Source organism: Lissotriton helveticus, chromosome 3_1 (genome assembly GCF_964261635.1).
Source record: "Lissotriton helveticus chromosome 3_1, aLisHel1.1, whole genome shotgun sequence".
In the NCBI taxonomy this organism is placed as follows: domain Eukaryota; kingdom Metazoa; phylum Chordata; class Amphibia; order Caudata; family Salamandridae; genus Lissotriton; species Lissotriton helveticus.
The window spans coordinates 572,149,533-572,168,580 of NC_136061.1; the positions used below are offsets into that span (position 1 = coordinate 572,149,533).

At 46.1% G+C, this 19,048-nt stretch overlaps 1 protein-coding gene across 3 annotated transcripts in view; it reads left to right on the plus strand.

Moving 5' to 3' along the window:
* NME9 (NME/NM23 family member 9) overlaps positions 1-19,048 on the plus strand; it is a 697,622-nt gene that overhangs the window by 246,999 nt on the left and 431,575 nt on the right. For all 3 annotated transcript variants that reach the window (XM_078680514.1, XM_078680516.1, XM_078680515.1), the window contains exon 4: positions 5,534-5,637. In XM_078680514.1, the coding sequence (XP_078536640.1) occupies positions 5,534-5,637 (104 nt within the window). The remainder of the gene's footprint in view (positions 1-5,533; positions 5,638-19,048) is intronic.

Below are 19,048 nucleotides of genomic sequence, written 5' to 3' on the forward strand. Positions count from 1 at the left end.
CCGGCTGCAAAGGGTTGCACTGGCGCTGGTGTGGCTACCACACGCTGTGGCGCTATGGTTGAGCACATTTTAAGTGAAAGTTTTGCCTGGTTTATTCCTCGGGGCCTGAGTGGGTCCAGTTGAGGCGTGAAAAAGCAACAATATGACCTCTTGTGGTCCACGGAGCTGCTGCAGGGAATGGATTTAAACAAAATAATTCTAGCGGTCACTACCCCGCAGACCTAATCCCTAAAGACGCAAGCTCATGGGGCACGCAACTATTGAATAAACTGGACCACAAGAGGTCATATTGTTGCTTTTTCACGCCTCAACTGAGCCCACTCAAGCCCCGAGCAATAAACCAGGCAGCCGATTTTTGCTACCAGGTTTTAGGACTATAGGCATACAACATATACTTACAATTGAGTATTCTTAGTAGGGACCAACAGAGGTCCTGAGGAGTAGGCAGGAGGGGACTGCCTACGAAACATGTCATGTCGACCAAGTAGACAATATGTTTTGTTCTGCTTATCCACCCCCTTTTAACTTTTCCAGCCAGCGAAGCCATTAAATTAATTTTTTCGACTAGCCAGGGAAATTTTAATTTTTTATACCACTCTTTCACGTATATAGGTCCCTACACGCCTATCACTTATCACTGTCCTCACACTACACATAGCCTATCGTCAAAAACGCAAGTGCTCCCGCGTAGTCCGTAAGTCGTAGCACGCCCCGCCCCGTAGAGGGACGGGAAGACCCCTATGATGAAGCATGACACTATGGGATTCATAGTGTGTGAGGGGTATTTTAAAAGCACATAGTGCTCTCTTTCTGCCAACTGCAGAGAGGGCTTCTCTCACCCATAAGACAGTAGGTCTTCACTAAAATATTTTTAAAAATACCAATAAAATAATCACTTCCATCACATTGATAGAATCTCATTGTTTATATACAGCATTTAGGAGGGTGACTCTGTCACTACTGCCTCTGTACTTCCTCATTTGTGTTTTGGTTACCAAAGTATCTCCAGATCCAGTAGCTAGAGAGATATAAATTATGTTTAACAAATATTAACCTTCGGTAGAATTCAACAGGAACAGAAATCCTGACACATTAGACATACATTCAAGAAAGGAAAAACAAATAACACCAATCAACAGACTTTTACTATGCGATATACTTTTAAAATAGACCTAAGGGACTTATTGAATTGATCTTTGATGAAATACAAAGGTAAAGAACATAGGATTCCAGACTTGCTTGACCGATGGATGGAACAGGGCCATATAGCTGCAGAATGAATGTCCTCTGATGTCATTGGTGCTGATATTGTGACGGTGAACACCAAGGACTGTATGAAAGAAACTGACAGGAGAAAGGGAGACATACATACAGGAGAAAGCCTCCCAAGATCATACAAGAAGGTGCCATCTAAAGGGTTGAAATACTCTTTTTGAGACACACGAAGATTCCTCTCATGCGAGTTAAGTCAAGGCCTAACAGATATCTTCGTGTGCTACCCTTACATGTCTAGGTGCCATTTGTTAAAACATATATAATACCAAACATAAAATAATAACATTCTGAGCATGGGCCAATAGGGATGTGTGACAAAAGACATCCAAAGGGCAAAAGAGCAGTCATTTAATTTAGCAGTCTCGACCAGCTATCTGTTTTGTGGTGCCAGTCCAGGTGATCGTCCCCTTCTAGGAGCAGAAGTCACAGTAGCATAAGGTTGCCAGTGACTGGTGGTGGGTGTAAAAACATTACAGATAATTAAAAGGATTTTTTTTAAATATGACTATATAAGAGTGTAAATGTCAAGGTTACATTTGACTACAATTAAAAGACCTTCAAAAACATTGTCAAATCTATGGTTAGGATTTAACTAGACAAGTGGTAGAAATAGCTATAGTGTGTTAGTAAGATTGGTAGCATTAGGATATATACAGTTGTGTATCTACGGAGGAGGGAATTGTAAAACCTGCCCTGCAACTGTTGCAATGACTCCTGCCTCAGCCGAAGCTACCAATTGATTTAAAAGAGTTGCAATATGAAAGGATTTTGAAATAAAAGATTATATAATATGTAGTAATTGATAGGGTTGTGTTAGAGACTGTTTATGAGTAGTGCATATGTGATAACTAGAGCAGGTAGTGGCAGTTCCTGCTCGAATCCCGCTTGGACTTTGGCTGTTGGGGCACTTAGCTAATTCTGTTCCACGCTTAATGTTACATTTGAGACTACATTTGAGATCGTTTGTTTTTATCTGTTTTAATACCTAATCTTTTTTAACTTCCTCCATATTGCTTCTACGTTTATCTGATCTTTGGTTTATTTGCTGCTATTACGTATCTTTGCTTCCCCGATACTTGGCTCACACTTACCCTTGTTTTTGAGCCAAGGAGGTGCGCTGTCCCTGCCCCGGTCCACCGCGGCTTCCAGTGCCGATTGAGTGGAGGGCAGGGCGCCATCTTGGGTGTCCTGGATCCAGTTTGGGACGCAGGTTAGCGCTCTAGCTGGGGGAGGGAAGTTACATAAATTGGCAAACAGTGCGGGGCTCGCGGCGGCTAGAGCAGGTAGTGGCAGTTCCTGCTCGAATCCCGCTTGGACTTTGGCTGTTGGGGCACTTAGCTAATTCTGTTCCACGCTTAATGTTACAATTGAGACTACATTTGAGATTGTTTGTTTTTATCTGTTGTAATACCTAATCTTTTTAAACTTCCTCCATATTGCTGCTACGTTTATCTGATCTTTTGGTCTACTTGACCTCATGCAACTGGCCCAGTGGGTGGAGGGACCAACTCATTCGGGCGGCCATTTGAATGATTTGGTTTGCTCGAATTTTGACTTGCATATCTGGGACCCCCTCCCAGTGGCATGGTTTGATCATTGTTTTGTTAGGTTCTCCTGGGATATGGGGTCTCCCTCTTCCACCCTACCTTCGTCCCACGCCCCCGCTGGGTGGAGGATTAACATTCCAGCCTTTTCCGAGGCCTTGCTTAACACCCCTCTGGTTCCTGCAGATGACCTTGGAGAGGCGGTGGACTGTTTTAACACCTGGATTGGTCAGGGGGTTGAATCCTCCTCCAAAATTTCAGCTATTTGTCATCATACATCGTCCCCCTCGAATCCATGGTTCTCTACGAACCTAAAAGATTTAAAATTGGGCTGTAAGAAACTGGAATGCCAGTGGCGTGCTGCCTACTGTCCGGCTGCTTCGGCACCCTTAAGATTTTTAGGAAGTTTTTCCCTTTGTAACCACAGCAAGCAAAGGAAATGGTGGCTCGGGCACTTATCCTTTCCAGGCTTGATTACGCCAATGCCTTATTTATTGGCATCCCTGGCTATCCCATGAATAAACTCCAACTGATTCAAAACGCGGTGGCCAGACTCCTATTTCACATCGCCAAACGATCCAGTGCGAGGCTACTTCTACGTGACCTTCATTGGTTACCTGTGGCCCAGCGAGTCCAATTTAAATCCTGATCATGGCCCATAAAGCCCTGCATGACTCTGGACCTTCGTACATTAGGAAGCACATGGCCTTTTATAGGCCTGGCCGCTCGCTTCACTCCTCCTCTCTTCGCCTACTGGCCATTCCTCGGTTTCGCCGCTCTAGGATGGGCGGCCAATCGTGGTCAGTAAAGGTGGCCATTCTATGGAATAGCCTTCCCAGCATTTTGCGACATACTCAGGACCTCCGTATCTTCAAGAAACTTCTCAAAACTCATCTCTTTAACCCCTCCATTTAATTTTATTTGTGCTCTCTCGGCCTCTGTTCATCAGCGCCAGGATACTCCTGAGTAGTTGTGCGCGCTACAAATCATGTATGACATAACATAACATAACCAATACAGTTATGAGTAAAGGTCAGATATGGGTTAGTGATTGTAAGTTTGCTTTTGGTGAGAGACAGAGAAAGGGGAGAGGTCTTTAGAATCTTACCTGCCACAACATTAATGTTGTCTAAAAGAGACTGCCCATATAGCAGTTGAAGGGGTGCATTGGGGAAGGTACAGCCTTCCAAAGGAAGATGAAACAGAGGCAGGATCCAGTTGGCCCTCGAAGCAGAACTTCATCCAAATGAATCCTGGAGAACTTCTCTTTCACCTGCCTCCACTCATCTTGCCCCCAACGGTGCAGGCCTCCTCCCTCAATATGTTGACAGGGTCTGGCATCTCCTGCCAGAAGGCTGCCTTTTGTGTTCCACTGAAGGAGACGGAGCCCATGTAGTTGTAGTATTTGACAGCAAACATGACTAAAAGGGCAGTCTCCTCATTGAAACTTGAGCAGGGTGGTCTGCTTGCATCTGCCTGAGTGTCAGCAAGACGAAGAGGAAAAAAAGCAGATCCCTGGTGTGGGCAGATTCTATGTTGTTGCAAGGGAATGGTCTGTAGGATTTTTTTCCTTCTTCTCCTTGTCTCCTGGGCTCTCATTGTCTCATTGCTACCCTTTGCTATCTGTTGTAAATACTAATGAAGACCAGATGATGGGAAATGGACATTACCTTACCTGCACAAGCAGTCCACCATCATAGGTATCATCATCATATTCATAAGTGTGTACCTTAAATCCCTTATGTTCAGAGGATATTTTAAGTTTCTGCCAAGTCGCCTTCAGATTAGAACTGCTATTGTTGCAGGGCATTCCAAGAGGCCTCTGCCATTCCAGGAGGTCTCTGCCAGAGGAAGATCTAAACTTAAACTAAACAGGTAGATGTCTTGCTTTGTCTCGAGGATTTCAGCTGGGATATTTAATTTTTAATTAAGAACAAAGGAAAAAAATAATGTTTTTCAAGTGTATTTTGGGATCAACTGACCTGCAGGATGTATTATATGATTTATAGACTTGATAAAGTTACTCGGGATAGAGAATTGAAATGCCAGGTACATAACTTTTCTTTCCTTTCTAAAAAAAATATTTCTATTGATTGTATTACATTGTTATTCTAATACATAACAAATAAGCACCAGTTAACATTGAGTGCCTCATCGAAACGACATCTGTTAACATCTTTACAACTTTTCAGTAATTAGACAATGGTAAGATCACTTAAATCGATTAACATACTGGCAAGTTGGATAGACATTGACCCATTTTTTTGTGTTTGGGCCTGCACCCCCTCCATTAATATACCATTTGTTCCACAAGTTACATAACGTTATCTCCTCTTACTCCTGCTGGTCTCTCATTCTTCCCCACCCAGTGTTGTTTCCTGTGCCCCATGGTTCCTGCTGCTACATGTCTTCTTCCTCATATGGCATATACTTTATGGGTTTTTTCACATGTCCCTTACTTTAGGTTGTGTCCTGTCCTCTTTGCAATTGCATGCTTCCTTAAGCATTGCTCTGTCAGATAATATACCATTTTCTTGCTCGCCTATTCCCTGTTCTCTTTTTGTACTCTCATGGGGGAGGATGTACAGATTAAATGTCTATTGTTGTATTGTTTATCATCATGATTGCTTTTAATTACAATTTTACAATTGTCTTAATATTAAGAATAGCAGAAAGTTGATTTATGACTAAGCAATCTGTCTCTTTCCTGGCAGTTGTAGATGCATACCAAGCATGGTGCGGTCCCTGTAAGACCGTGGTCAGCCTCTTCAGGAAAATAAAGAATGAGCTGGGGGACGATCTGCTTCAGTTTGCTGTGGTAAGATCAAAAATTATTACATTGAAAAATCACAATAACAAGTTTCCAGTCTGAGAAGCCTAAGAAAGAAGGCCTTAAAGCTAACATTAACATTTCATGATGTAGAGTCAAGTATGCAAATACAGCAACATTCGCCAGTATCCCATCTGGCTGTAAACTCTAAATCCTGGAAGTATGCATGTATGTCAACCCTCACAGCACAGTGTTTTGACACTTACATAGAAAGGATGCTATAGAAATGGCTTTTTAATACACTAGTGACCTATGTCTCTGCTGCAAAATTCTCTAAAGAATATTTAACATCTCCAGATTGCTATTGACGCTAGGATATAGCAATGGTAATGATTTTGAAGAAATTGTAGCTAAAAAACCGGAACAGATCTTTGGGATTCTTGAAAACAACAATAAAATTAGTTAACATATATGTGGTACATTGTTATACCATATACATTTTATTAATGTTATCATATCAACAATAAGATTGTGTTCTTGTGCTAATAATGGGGGCGATCTTAATAAATATATTGGCTGTTTAATGACACAGATGTTAGAAAATAGTGTTCTAGTGTTGTGGCTACAATCAAAATTTGAAAGAAATGAGAGAATTAAAATGTATTGAAAGTTAAAGAATGGTTATAGAACTAATATTGCTTTATTTATTTAAAAGTTGCAATTAAACTATATCTTACCCTGTTTAAGTCTATATCTATAGCTGTGTATATAGATATATAGATACTTTTATATACAATGTAGCTATGTATATTGTCACGCCTGCCGCAAATAGACAGACAAAGCAATGACCCAAACGAAAATTCTCACGCAGGACCTGGTCTAGTTTTTCTAATCACATCCTTTGCGCCAGGCAGATATTCACAAGTCGGAAGACCGCGGAACACGTGGTTTCAGTGACAAGAGCCCCACTTTAACCACCGGAGTAAAGGACGCCCTCCGTGGATGTTCTCTGCCCACATTCTATCCTTCACTACTTGCTTGGAGAATCCTTTGGGTGGGCTGCTGAATGAAACACTGTCCCCTGGTTGCCCAGCCTCACACTGATGAATATGGAGACTAGCAGATCTTGCAGAGCCACTACTATCAAGGACATGCTGAGCCCCAGGCCCAGAGCAGGAAGGGGGCAGACTGCTCCATCGGCCACAGATCTCCCCAGCAACTAACCTCCTACTCCATAGCCCTCCATCACTGAAGATTTCCTACAACAGTTTCTTCGGTAAGCCAAGGATGAAGTCACCACAATCTGACGGACATTAAAGGCTACCTCTATGACTTATAGAGAGATATTACAGTCATTATCGCCTGCCTGACGGACATCAAAGGCATGCTCAGCTGAGCTCCTCACAGCACAACATCGCATTCTAGTCTTAGATGAGCAGTGTGAAGCCTTGGCCCTCAAACAAGAGGATCTCAAAAATAGGTCTAGAAGAAACAATATTCAAATCAGAGAATTACCTTGTAGCGCAGATGGCAGCAACATCACTGGCTATGTCTAGAAGATATGCTTTAACACATCTGAAACCGGCCCGGGGACCTCTGATACATTAAGGCTGCAATCATACGACCAACCCTGGATGCAAACATACAGAGAGCTCTCCGGACATTGTTACCAAGGTGCATTTCTTCAGTGAGAAAGAGAAAACTATGATTAGGCTCACGCCATGGACTGCGTGCTAAACGAGGGCCATAAGCGTTTTTTTTTCCAGGACATTGGCCTTTCTACACCGCAGCGCCACCACCAAATATGCAGAATAACAGAGCACCTCTGACCTAACAATGCCTCCTAACAGTGAGGCCACACTTCAGACTCATTTTCATCTGGCAGGGACTAGAGACACCAAGTATGATTGACCAAGAAGTGCTGCTGAGTCTTGGGCCTCAACGAAACATATGATGATTGTCCCAAGCGGGCCGAACCAAAGGAAGGATCTACACCTAGTCGACAATGGCAAAATCCGACAAAAACTTGCATGATCAGCTCCCCTACCACAGATAAAATTCAGCAGGTAAAGCTGGACATTCTCAGAGCAGTGGTGCACCTCAAAGTGGTCACCCTGGTGGATGGCATCCAAGAGCATCTAGAAAACAATCTCCCCAAACCGAAATGAGATTCTTACTGGACTGACCAGGGACTCCACAGAAAGAAATCAGACAGTTGGTTCTGTCGACCAAATCCAGGGGGCCTATGGACCCGTGCCCTCCCAAGGTCTTACACATGGTCCCAGATCTGCTTAGTGCCCAACTCCAGACCCTGTACAGTAACATAATTGAATCCAGTTGCTTTCCTAAAGCGTGGAAGGCTGCCTCGGTACTTCCACTGCTTAAGAAAACCAGCCTGGACCCCTCAATCCCAGCCAATTTCCGGCCAATCTCAAGGATCCCTTTTCAGGCCAAAATTTTGGAGAAGCTCTTGAATTCCCAATTAGCAGGGCGTGTTAGGAACTCGCAGGCACTAGATGACTCCCAATATGGGTTCCGTGAGAATCATGGGACCGAGACTGCCTTGGTGATGGCAGCTGAGGAACTCAGGAAGATACTGGACGCAGGAGGGAAGGCCACCCTCATTCTGTTAGATTTGTCGGCGGCCTTCGACACTGTTAACCATGAGATTCTCATAAAGAGGCTAAACGCTGAACTAGCCCCTGTTTCAACTGTCCGCAAAAGCTGTACTCGAGCATCCGCTCCTTGGTTTTCAGCTTCCCTGGCTGATCTGCGCCGTAGCTGCAAAAAAGCAGAAAGAGCTTAGCGCCGTCAATATGACCCCTTGGATAAGATCACTTATAGGGAGGCCATCAAGGGATATCACGGTAGCATTTTGGTGGAGAAGAAAGCTTATTTGGCTCGTAGAATAGAGGCTGCTGCTATGGCCAGTAAGGAAATTTTCCTTATTGTCAAGGACTTCATCTCTCCTAGCTCGGCTTTGCCCACACACCATCATTCCGAATCCTGGGTGTCTCTTATGGCCACTTTCTTCACGTCCAAAATCAAGACTATCCAGGACTCATTCTCTCCTTCCACTCTGGTGATCCCCTCTGATATATATGCCCCTTTCTCTCTATCTCTTCCGGTCGAAGGTCCGGTTCTGGCTACTTTTCCTTTTCTTTCCCTTGCCTCCTCTTTGGATCTGATCTCTAAACTTAAATCGGGCTCTCCACGTGATCCTTGCCCAGCAAAGGTTCTGGCAAAAATGGCTTCTGCCATTAATGAGCTTATATATCCTGTGCTCAACTGCTCGCTGGCTCTGGGAGTGGTTCCTCAAGCTTGGAAACATGCCTTGATACTGCCGCTTCTGAAGAAGCCAAATCTTGACCCTCTGTTGCACGCCAACTACAGACCTATCTCCCTCCTCCCGGCTTTGGCTAAAGTCGTGGAGAAGCACGTTCACACCTCTCTTGCGAACTTCCTTGAGAGCAATAACATCCTCCATGATACTCAGTCGGGCTTTCGGGCCAACATGAGTACGAAGACGGCTCTGCTGGAGGTGACGGATGCCATCAGAGAGGTGTTGGACGCAGGAGGGAAGGCCATGCTGATTATGTTGGACTTGTCGGCGGCTTTTGACACCGTTCCCCACGGTAGTCTCCTTTTGAGACTCGGGGAGATTGGGCTATGGGGAGCGGTGTTTAACTGGTTTAAGTCCTTTCTAGCCGGCCGCCGGCAAACGGTCTGGGCCCCTCCGTTCTCCGCTGAGATGCCACCTCTCGAGGTAGGGGTGCCGCAGGGCTCTGTTTTGAGCCCTACGTTATTTAACATCTATATGGCACCCCTGGCAGCTCTAGCGGAGTCCTTCGGTGCCCAGATCGTGTCCTATGCTGATGACACCCAGCTGCTTTTTACCAGCCTGAAGGGGTCAGACTTTGATGGGGGGCAGATCAGAGGCTGTCTGGGAGCCGTCTTTGATTGGTTCGAAAGGAACAACCTGAAATGCAACTCCGACAAGTCGGAGCTGCTGTTTTTTGGCTGTCCCGCAGACCCGAGATGGCAGGCCTGGTGGCCGCCGGCTATGTTTTCCCCCGTAGCTGTGTCTTTCAGAGCCAAGAATTTGGGGGTTCAGATAGACGATGGTCTTACCTTGAAGCCTCAGGTCTTGGATCTTGTTGGCAAATGCTTTGGCATTATTAAGAGGCTGCGAAAATTTCTGCCTCTGTGGTCATCGGAAGGTAACGGTCCAGGCACTCATTGGGTCACGGTTGGATTATTCCAATGTTCTTTACTTGGGCCTGCCGGAGTTTCTTTTTTCCCGGCTGCAGGTCGTGCAGAACGCTGCTGCTTGAGCCATTTCCGGGCTCCATCGCAGAACTAGTGCGACTTTTTTATTGAAAAGTCTTCACTGGCTCCCTATTAAAAAACGCGTGACTTTTAAGGCTCTCTCACTGACCTTCAAAGCTCTTCACGGCACTGGAGCTAAATATATAAGAAAGCGTTTGGCATTCAATTTGCCTACGAGGACGCTAAGGTCAGCTTCCTTGGCTCTGGCCCAAGTCCCCTCCATCAGACTGGCCAGGGTCGGTGTTGCTCTTTCCGCTACCTGGCTCCCAAGCTTTGGAACACCCTGCGAGTGTCCATTAGACTCAATGCAAGCCTATTGGGTTTCAGGAGGTAGCTAAAGTCCTGGCTCTTCGTCCAGTAGGTTCATTGCTCGGTCCCCTCTTTCCCCAGATTTCTGCCTCCTGTTTTTATTAAAGCGCCGGGACACTCCCTGGAGTAGCCGTGCGCTATATAAAACTATTTTAACATTAACATTTAACGCTCTAGGTCTTCACACCTCGGCTATCAACTTACTGTCCCCCTTCCTGGAAAACAGAACCTTCTCGGTTGAGCTTGGAGAATTTTTATCAAGGGCCTTTGATCTGCCTCGGGGGGTTCCCCAGGGCTCGTCGCTGAGCCCATCTCTTTTTAATCTCTATGCTGCCCCACTAGCCACAATCATCAGGAACTGCGGGTTCATTCCATTGTCCTATGCGGATGATACCCAGATTGTGGTGGCTATCTCCAACAATTCTGTGGAGACCGCGAATAACTTCAGATCTTGTATGGATCAGGTCGGCAACTGGATGCAGGACAACTGCTTAAAACTCAACGGGGACAAATCAGAGGTTATGCTACTGGGGGCTAACCCGGACATCTGGTCCAATCTCTGGTGGCCGCGCATCCTAGGGAGATGTCCAACGCCGGTGGATAAAGTGAGGAATTTAGGGGTCATATTTGACTCTAAACTCACCTTTGAAGCACAAATTATTAATCTCTCTTCTTCTGTTTGGTACACGCTTAAACTCATTAGAAAGTTGCTGCCCTACATTCCACATGACACCGCCAAAACCCTGGTTACCTTGTTAGCTCTATCGAAACTGGATTATGGCAATGCGCTTTATGCGGGCTTACAGAAACAACTGCTATACAAACTTCAGCGCCTTCAGAACACGACAGCCAGATTGGTTCTGAAAATTCCCAAGTCCGAACCAGTAACGATACAAATGCGAGGTCTACATTGGCTTACGGTTGAGAAAAGAATCGAGTTTAAATCAGCTTGCCTAGCGTACAAGTCACTCCACGGCTCAGGCCCCTGTTTCCTAAAAACTAATCTGAAACCGTATGTACCTACCAGGACGTTAAGCTCTAGCAGCGCTAAACTCCTGGTAACCCCCAGATTCAAACAGCTTAGGTGGGGGGGAAGAAGTTTCATAGGGAACACGGCAAAAATCTGGAACAAACTTCCGGCCGAGGTGAAAAACAGCCCCTCCTTATGGTCGTTCCGCAAAAACTTGAAAACGTGGCTGTTTTCATTTAAACCAGGAGTGGCGCTATTTTCGATGGCCAGGCAGTTTTTGATCTCTTAAAGCACAAAGACGCCCTCGGGCATTCGTGCGCTCTATAAGTCCCTTAATCAAATCAAAATCAGGTTGATGTGGTTGGTTTGGGTGGGGACTGGCGGGAGAGGGTTTCACCCACCTAGTAGAAGATGACCGACCTCGCCAGAGGTTTGCTCTCTTTGGTCCGATTCACAGAACTAATCTGAGATAAACTCCTAAACCTACTACTTGTGGTATTCACAGAAGGCATTTAGTAGTAGTAAAGTTAGGAGTCCTAACTTTACTACTACTAAATGCCTTCTGTGAATACCAAAAGTACTAAGTTTAGGATTTTATCTCAGTTTAGTAGTAGTAAAGTTAGGAGTCCTAACGTTACTACTACTAAATGCCTTCTATGAATACCAAAAGTAGTAAATTTAGGATTTCATCTCAGATTAATTCTGTGAATCGGCCCCTATGTGTTTCTCTCTATTAATGTTTTGGTTGGTGTTGATGTTGGGAGTGGTAATTTCTGGGAATAAGAGAACTCCACAATTCTTACAACTTCTTACACTGGTGACTCGCACAGTACACGCTCAATCAGTCAATCAATCAGGGTTTTATAAAGTGCACTACTCACCTGTGAGGGTTTCAAGGCGCTGGGGTGGGGGGAGTCGGCAGCTCTAGATCAGTTGAAGAGCCAGGTCTTGAGGTCCTTCCTGAACGTGTGCAGGGTCGGGGAGGGTCTGATGTTCACAGGGAGCTCGTTCCAGGTCTTGGCTGCGATGCGGGAGAAGGCTCTCCCGCCTTTTGTATTTCTGCGGATGCGGGGGACCTCTGCCAGGGTGAGGTCGGCGGATCGGAGGTTCCTCTTGGGGAAGGATAATTTCTTGTTGAGGTATTTGGGTTTGATGTTGTTGAGTGATTTGTAGGCGTGGGTGAGGAGTTTGAAGGTGGCCCTCTTCTGGACGGGGAGCCAGTGGAGGTCTCGTAGGTGTTGGGTCATGTGTTCGTGTCGCGGTGTCCCGAGGACGAGTCTGGCTGCAGCGTTCTGGATGGTTTGGAGTTTGTGTAGAAGGGTTCTGTTGATACCGGCGTATAGGGCGTTGCCGTAGTCCAATCTGCTGGTTATGAGTGCGTGGGTGACGGTTCTCCTGTAGTCGGAGGGGATCCATTTGAAAGTCTTGCGGAGGATGCGTAGGCAGTTGAAACTGGTGGAGGCGACGGCGTTGATCTGGCGGTTCATGAAGAGGGAGGAGTCGAGGATGATGCCGAGGTTTCGTCCTTGGTCTGTGGGGGTGGGCGGGCTACCATGGGCGGTGGGCCACCAGGTGTTGTTCTAGGCTGAGGTTCAGGGTCCCAGGGTGAGGACCTCGGTCTTCTCAGAGTTGAGCTTCAAACAGATGTCTTTCATCCAGGCTGCCACATTCTTCATTCCTTCCGTAAAACAGAGTCTGGTGTCTTTGGGCTTCTTCATGAGTGAGAGGATGAGCTGGGTGTCGTCGGGGTAGGCTACAATGCTGAGTCCATGCTGTTTGACGGTGGCGGCGAGGGGGGGTCATGTAGATGTCAAAGAGCTTGGGGCTGAGCAATGATCCTTGGGGAACTCCACAGTTGGTATCGATGGGTTTGGAGAGGATAGAGGGAGACTGATCCTCTGGGTTCGTCCAGAGAGAAAGGATTGTATCCAGTCGAAGGTGGTTCCTTGTATTGCCGCGTCGTGAATTCTGGCTGCGAGTGTGCGATGTGAAACTGTGTTGAAGGCTGTGGAGCGGTCCAGAAGGATGAGAGCCGCGGTGTGTCCTTGGTCGAGTAGCATGCGGATGTCGTCAGTGGCAGCGAGGAGGGCGTTCTCGGTGCTGTGGTTGCTGCGGAATCCAGACTGGGAGGCGTCCAGGATGGAGTTCTCTTTGATGAAGGCGGTCAGTTGGGAGTTTACGAGTCTCTCTGTGACTTTGGCTGCAAAGGGGAGGAGAAAGATGGGCCAGTAGTTTTTCAGGTTCATTAGGTCGGCTGTGGGTTTCTTGACGAGGGGTTTAATCTCTGCCTGCTTCCAGTCATCTGGGAAGATGCCGGACCTGAAGGAAGCGTTGATGGTCCATCCTAGTTCGGGTGTGATGGCAGCGGTGGCCCTGTGGAATATGTGCGGTGGGCAGGGGTCCGTTGGGGTTCCTGAGTGGGTCTTCTTCATGGTCGCGGTGATGTGTTCTATGGTGGCGGTATTCCAGGTCATGATGGATGGCTTGTCGGCATCGAGGGGGCGAGGTGGTGGTGTTCAGCATCTGTCCGTTGAAGTTGTTGTAGAGTACCTTTATCTTCAGATGGAAGTAGGAGCTGAGCTTGTCGCAGAGTTCTTGGGAAGGTGTGATGTCTGTGGCTTCGCTGGGGGGTTTTGTGAACTGCTGTATGATGTTGAACAGTTCCTTGGCATTGGTAGCATTGGTCTGGACTTTGTCTCTTATGAAGGTTCGTTTAGTATCTCTTATGCGCTGGTGATATTCCTTCAGGGCGCTCTTATGATTGTTCTGTGCTTCCGTGGTTTTCTGGGTTTGCCAGGTTTTCTCTAGGCATCTGCAGGAGCGTCTGGCTTCTTGTAGTTCTGTGGTGAACCAGGCGGCCTTCAAGGGGCGTTGTTTGGCGGGGTGGCGGAGGGGTGCGAGTTTGTCAGCGCAGCAGGAGACCAGCGGTGTAGTTCCCTGGCTGTGGAGTTGGTGTCGGTCGAGGCGCTGGGGGGAGTTTGTAGGAGGGTTGTGTTGAGGAGTTCCTCAGAGACCTTGCTCCAGTTCCTTCGTGGCGGGGGGCGGGGGAGGCTTGGGTGCGATGGTGGTGTTGAAGGTGATGTAGGTAGTTGAATTGTGTGTATTTGAATCTCATGTTACGTGTAAGAGTGTAAGTGCATTCCAAGGTGTCGTCCCCTGCTGAAGGTAAATACGGCCTGCAAGAGATCATGCACTAGAGGTTTTGGTTCCACAGCACCCAAGAAATGTTAAATGTCTCCAGTCAGCGCCCCGTAGGTTGAGAACTGAGAGCCTCGCAAATTATCTTCGGCCATCAGTTCCTCCAGCGCACAGAAGGAACCCTCTGAGTAACATAAACCTAATGTCACCACTTCCTCCTTCATCCAAGGTGCCAGCCAATGGGCAGTAAAGTAGCCCCCTCCTATGATTGGCAGGCCCACTTATGGTGTCTTGTGGACACACAAAGTGGCCATCTGATCATGGCAGTGCACCACCCTCCAACACTGAAGCACAATACGGAGCAGCCGCAGTCTGCACAGCGGAGTGAGCTCCCTCCCAGCAACATAACTAATAATGCTCCCTCCCTACTCGGAGCCCCAAACTCCTCCCACCTCTGCCAAATGTATCCCCCACCAGCCAGCTGACGAGCCTCTGCAGCTGCACAGCAAGATAAAACAGTTCATAGTCTGGGACACCGAGGCCGGCTGCGGTTGTACTCAGTGACACCCTAATTTGCTGCCCATCCCAGAGCTTCTCTGTAAGCAAGCCATTTAAGGAGTAAAACCACGCTCCTGGTATTCGGATTGGGACATTTCTGAAATAGTAAAAGAGACTGGGCAAGATCACCATTTTGATGAGTGCTATTAGGGCCATGACTGCAAGCTGCAGTGACCTCCAAAAGGCCACACTTCCCTTGAGGCCCCTCATTACTCTCCCAAGATTGCCCTCTCGAATATCAGTGTCAGAGTGCATTACTCTATTACCCAAGTACTTGAGAACTCTAGGCTCCCATTGTAAACCAAGAGTTCTCACCGGCTCCAGCAGGATTTATGCCAATTTGTATTAAGGCCAGAGACCTGTTCAAAATCATCTGGCATTGTTACGCTCCACAGTATACCCATTTGGTGATTCCTCAGGAAGATCAACATGTCATCTGCATATATTAAGCAGATATGCTCCCCATCGTGCAATGGGATAACCCATCCTGTCCCGCCAATCACAGGAGGCAAGCAAATGCTTGACTGGTAGCGTGAAGACTATAGGAGAAAGAGGGCATCCCTGCCTCGAGCCCTAACTGATCTCATAAGTGTTAGAGATACACATACCTGTACGCACCCGTGAGCTACCAATACAGTAGATAAAACCAGTTATTCCAACCCCTTAGAGACAGTCTTTTCATGACCGCCTGCTAGTAATTCCACAGAAGGGTTTCAAAGGCCTTCTGGATATCAATTGAGAGGACCATGGCTACAGGGAATCGATCCCAATCCGCCTCTCACAGCACGCGATAAACTCATCCGATGTTTTGTGACGTGTTACTCTTGGGTGTGAAACCATTTTGATCTTCATGCACCAGTGCAGAAAGGTGGGGTTGTAACCAGTTTGCCAGGATTTTACTCAGAATTTTATAGTCAATCTGCCACATGCATCAAAATTAGGATTCGCGATTACCAAATAGCGATTTTTAAGGAATCGCTTTTTGGTAATTGTAAATCCTTATGCATGTAGGAATCGCAATAAATTTTGCGATTCCTAAACATTAGCTAATAGCAATTCGGTCATTGGAATCACTATTAGCTAATGTGACTCCATTCATTCCTATGGGCCTACAGACCCATAGGAATGAATGGGAATGCATTCGCAAATGGCGATGACCAAATTGGTAATCGCTAATTGCAAATGCAATTCCAAGGGTGTCCCTCAGTGGCTTAGGAATGGAAACAAGCAATGCCTCTCTGGTTATATTTCGAAGGTGTCCGCACGCCAATGCATTGGCATACATTGCAGATAGTCTTAGAACCAGTTGTGCAATAGAGGACTGGTAGAATTTGAGAGGCCATCTGTCCTGGGAGTCTTACCTCACGCCAGGTATTTGATGGCCTCACTGATTTCCCACTTCGAGATGGGAGCGCTTAGCCCCTCTTGGTCCTCTTCTGGAAGTTGCTGCAGGTGCACCCAGTCAAGGAAGGCACCCAGAGTCTTGTGCGCCATAGGATCGCCAGCCCCATATAAGCCTCGTAAAAACTTCATGTATTCTAGTTTGGGAGTAGATCATTTTCCCCATTGGCCCGGCAACCTGGGTAATGGGGTTTCCCCTGTCTACTGGGCGGGTCAGCCATGCCAACAGTTTGCCTGTATGCCCCTCTCTACATATGCAGCTGCTACATGTTCCAGTCAACGCACTGAACAGGGTTCCTCCATTGCCACAGCATGCCTCTCCTCCCGTTGGGATGCAATATATTGGGGCATTCCAGGGCTTCAGTTTCCAAAGAGCGGATTTCAGACCCTAAAAAAATTCAATGAAAAGCCACTGCTCTATGCCCACCGATTGACGGAGGCAGTGTCCCTTTATCACAGCTTTGAAGGTGTCCCGTTCAATGTTTGTATGGGAGGCACTATGAGCATTTGTGGTGAAGTAGTCCACAACCTGGTCTCCCAGGTGGAACCTTAAGGTGGGTTAAAATATTTAGCCGGGGGACCTTCAGATGGAGATGATCGATGTGACCCTCCCCAACTGAGTTCAGCCAAAAAAGGGTTATGTTTTGGTAGCATCCAGTCTAGGTCTTCAGTCTGCACAACCAGGGTGACAAGCCTGCTGAGCTCAGTATTTTGTCTAAGCAGACTTGTGAGTCATATACTGGGAATAGAAGAAGGGTTACCTACATCCTGGGTTCAGTTCATGCCATGCGTCAATCTTTTTTATTATTATTTTGCAAAATTTCTTTGTTTCATGATTTTGGTTATTATTTCACCAATTTTCAAAATTTACAAGACCTTCCTACAGACTGTTAGAGCCATTAAATCATAAGAAGTCATTTTGAATTGCTCTAAATAATTGTCGTATTTAAGAAAAGGATTTTTCTATCGCATTCTGTGAATATTGTAATTTCAGTGTAAATATATGAATGTTTGAGGTCTGTGGGTGTATGAGAGGGTATGTTTGAATGAATGATGATTGGAAAATGTATATAAGGTAATATGTTGAAATGGTTTTTTTTTTATGTGATTGTATAAATTGTGTAGAGAAGGTCTTGTAAATTTTGGAAATTGGTGAAATAATAACCAAAATCATGAAACAAAGAAATTTTGCAAAATAATAATAAAAAAGATTGAATCAAACATAAATTTGAGAACAGAGCATATTGTTTAATTCGTATGTTTTGAGTTTATTGAGAGACAAATTATAGTACAGTATTGGAAATTCTTTTTGTTTAATAATAGCTAGTGGCTAAGCCTTGCTGTTGCGAGCCCAGACCCAGTGGTGGTTTTTTCGAACAGTACAGAGCAGCATGGGGTCTGGGTGGTCTGCAATAAAGAAAGGCGGACGTCACATGTTTCCTAGTTCTGCGGTTATGCAAAAGCCTCTTCCCTCAAGCGCTTCTTTCCCCCAGTGCCGGGCCCACAAGATGCAGAGTGCTGACGCCAGAGAGCAGCGCAGGTTCAGGCAACTCGCAGAGAGAAAGGGCGGATAGGCCCATCACGGGCACCCGGGCCCACCCGTCGCCATCGTGTGTGCCGCAGCATGGGCAGGAGTTGTCTCGTCGATCGGGGCCTCAGCACAGGTCAGAGCCCTCCATGCTCCTCCCATCATGCCTCCCGCCTCTTAGGAGTTTGGATAATTTCTACAAGCTCACAGGGCAGCACTAGGCTCCGGTATGTCGTGGGGGTCAGAGGCACCCCTCAAAGCTCTACAAGCTTGTGGTCATCTTGGCGTACAGCAAGCACATCCCTTCTTGAACTATGCCATTTGTAGATGTTATGGATGAAGATTTGATGCAAGATCATACTAGGAATAGCTCAATTAAGTTAAAGGCAACATTAGTAAAATATGCAGAGAGACTCTTGAATCATTGGAGAATGAACGCAACAGCAAGTTAAAGAAGAGTGTCCTAGCACAAGAGCTATGAGAGTAGAAGAGACTCAAATGAATAGTCAGGTTTTCAAGCTTTTTTGAAATTTGAGGTTGATTGTTGCCAGAGATGAGGTGGTAAAGCATTTCAGTGCCTAGAGGCAAGATAGGAGAGGATTTACCCTCTCTATGAGATCAAAAGATTTGAGTAGCCAAGGAGAATCATGAATAGGAGTGGATTGATTCTGGAATGAATGAAGACTGGGTCTTGATTTGTAGGAATCTATGACAGATACACAAGGTCTTAAAATCCTGTCCCGTTCCATAGTGGAGCACGTCAAGATGATCAAAGGTAGGTTATTTTACGGGTTGGCTTAAAAGGAGCCTAGCAGTAACAGTTTGGAATAACGGCTGTATTGAGCATTTCAATAATAAATGTAAGATAAGACAATTGCTAGGTCCATGGTCTAATGAGAATCTAGCAGTATTACCTTACGTATCATACGTAAATAGTAGACAAAGGAAGACGGTGGGACACTGATTTACTTCCCAAGACTCAAAGAAACATTGAGAATGATAACCCAGATTATTTGTAGAATTGGAGGGGAGGAGGGTAGCATCTCAGTCTTACCTCCTTCAGCTTCAGAGTGTTCTTTGTAACCCAGAGTGCTACTGCTGACAGACTAGCATGAACATTAATGGCAGAGGTTGGAAACTGGTCTCCGAAGTATAATACAGTCAACGTATCGTCTCTATGGAACATAACAGGAAAACCAAAGCCACTGATGAAGTCAGCCAAAGGA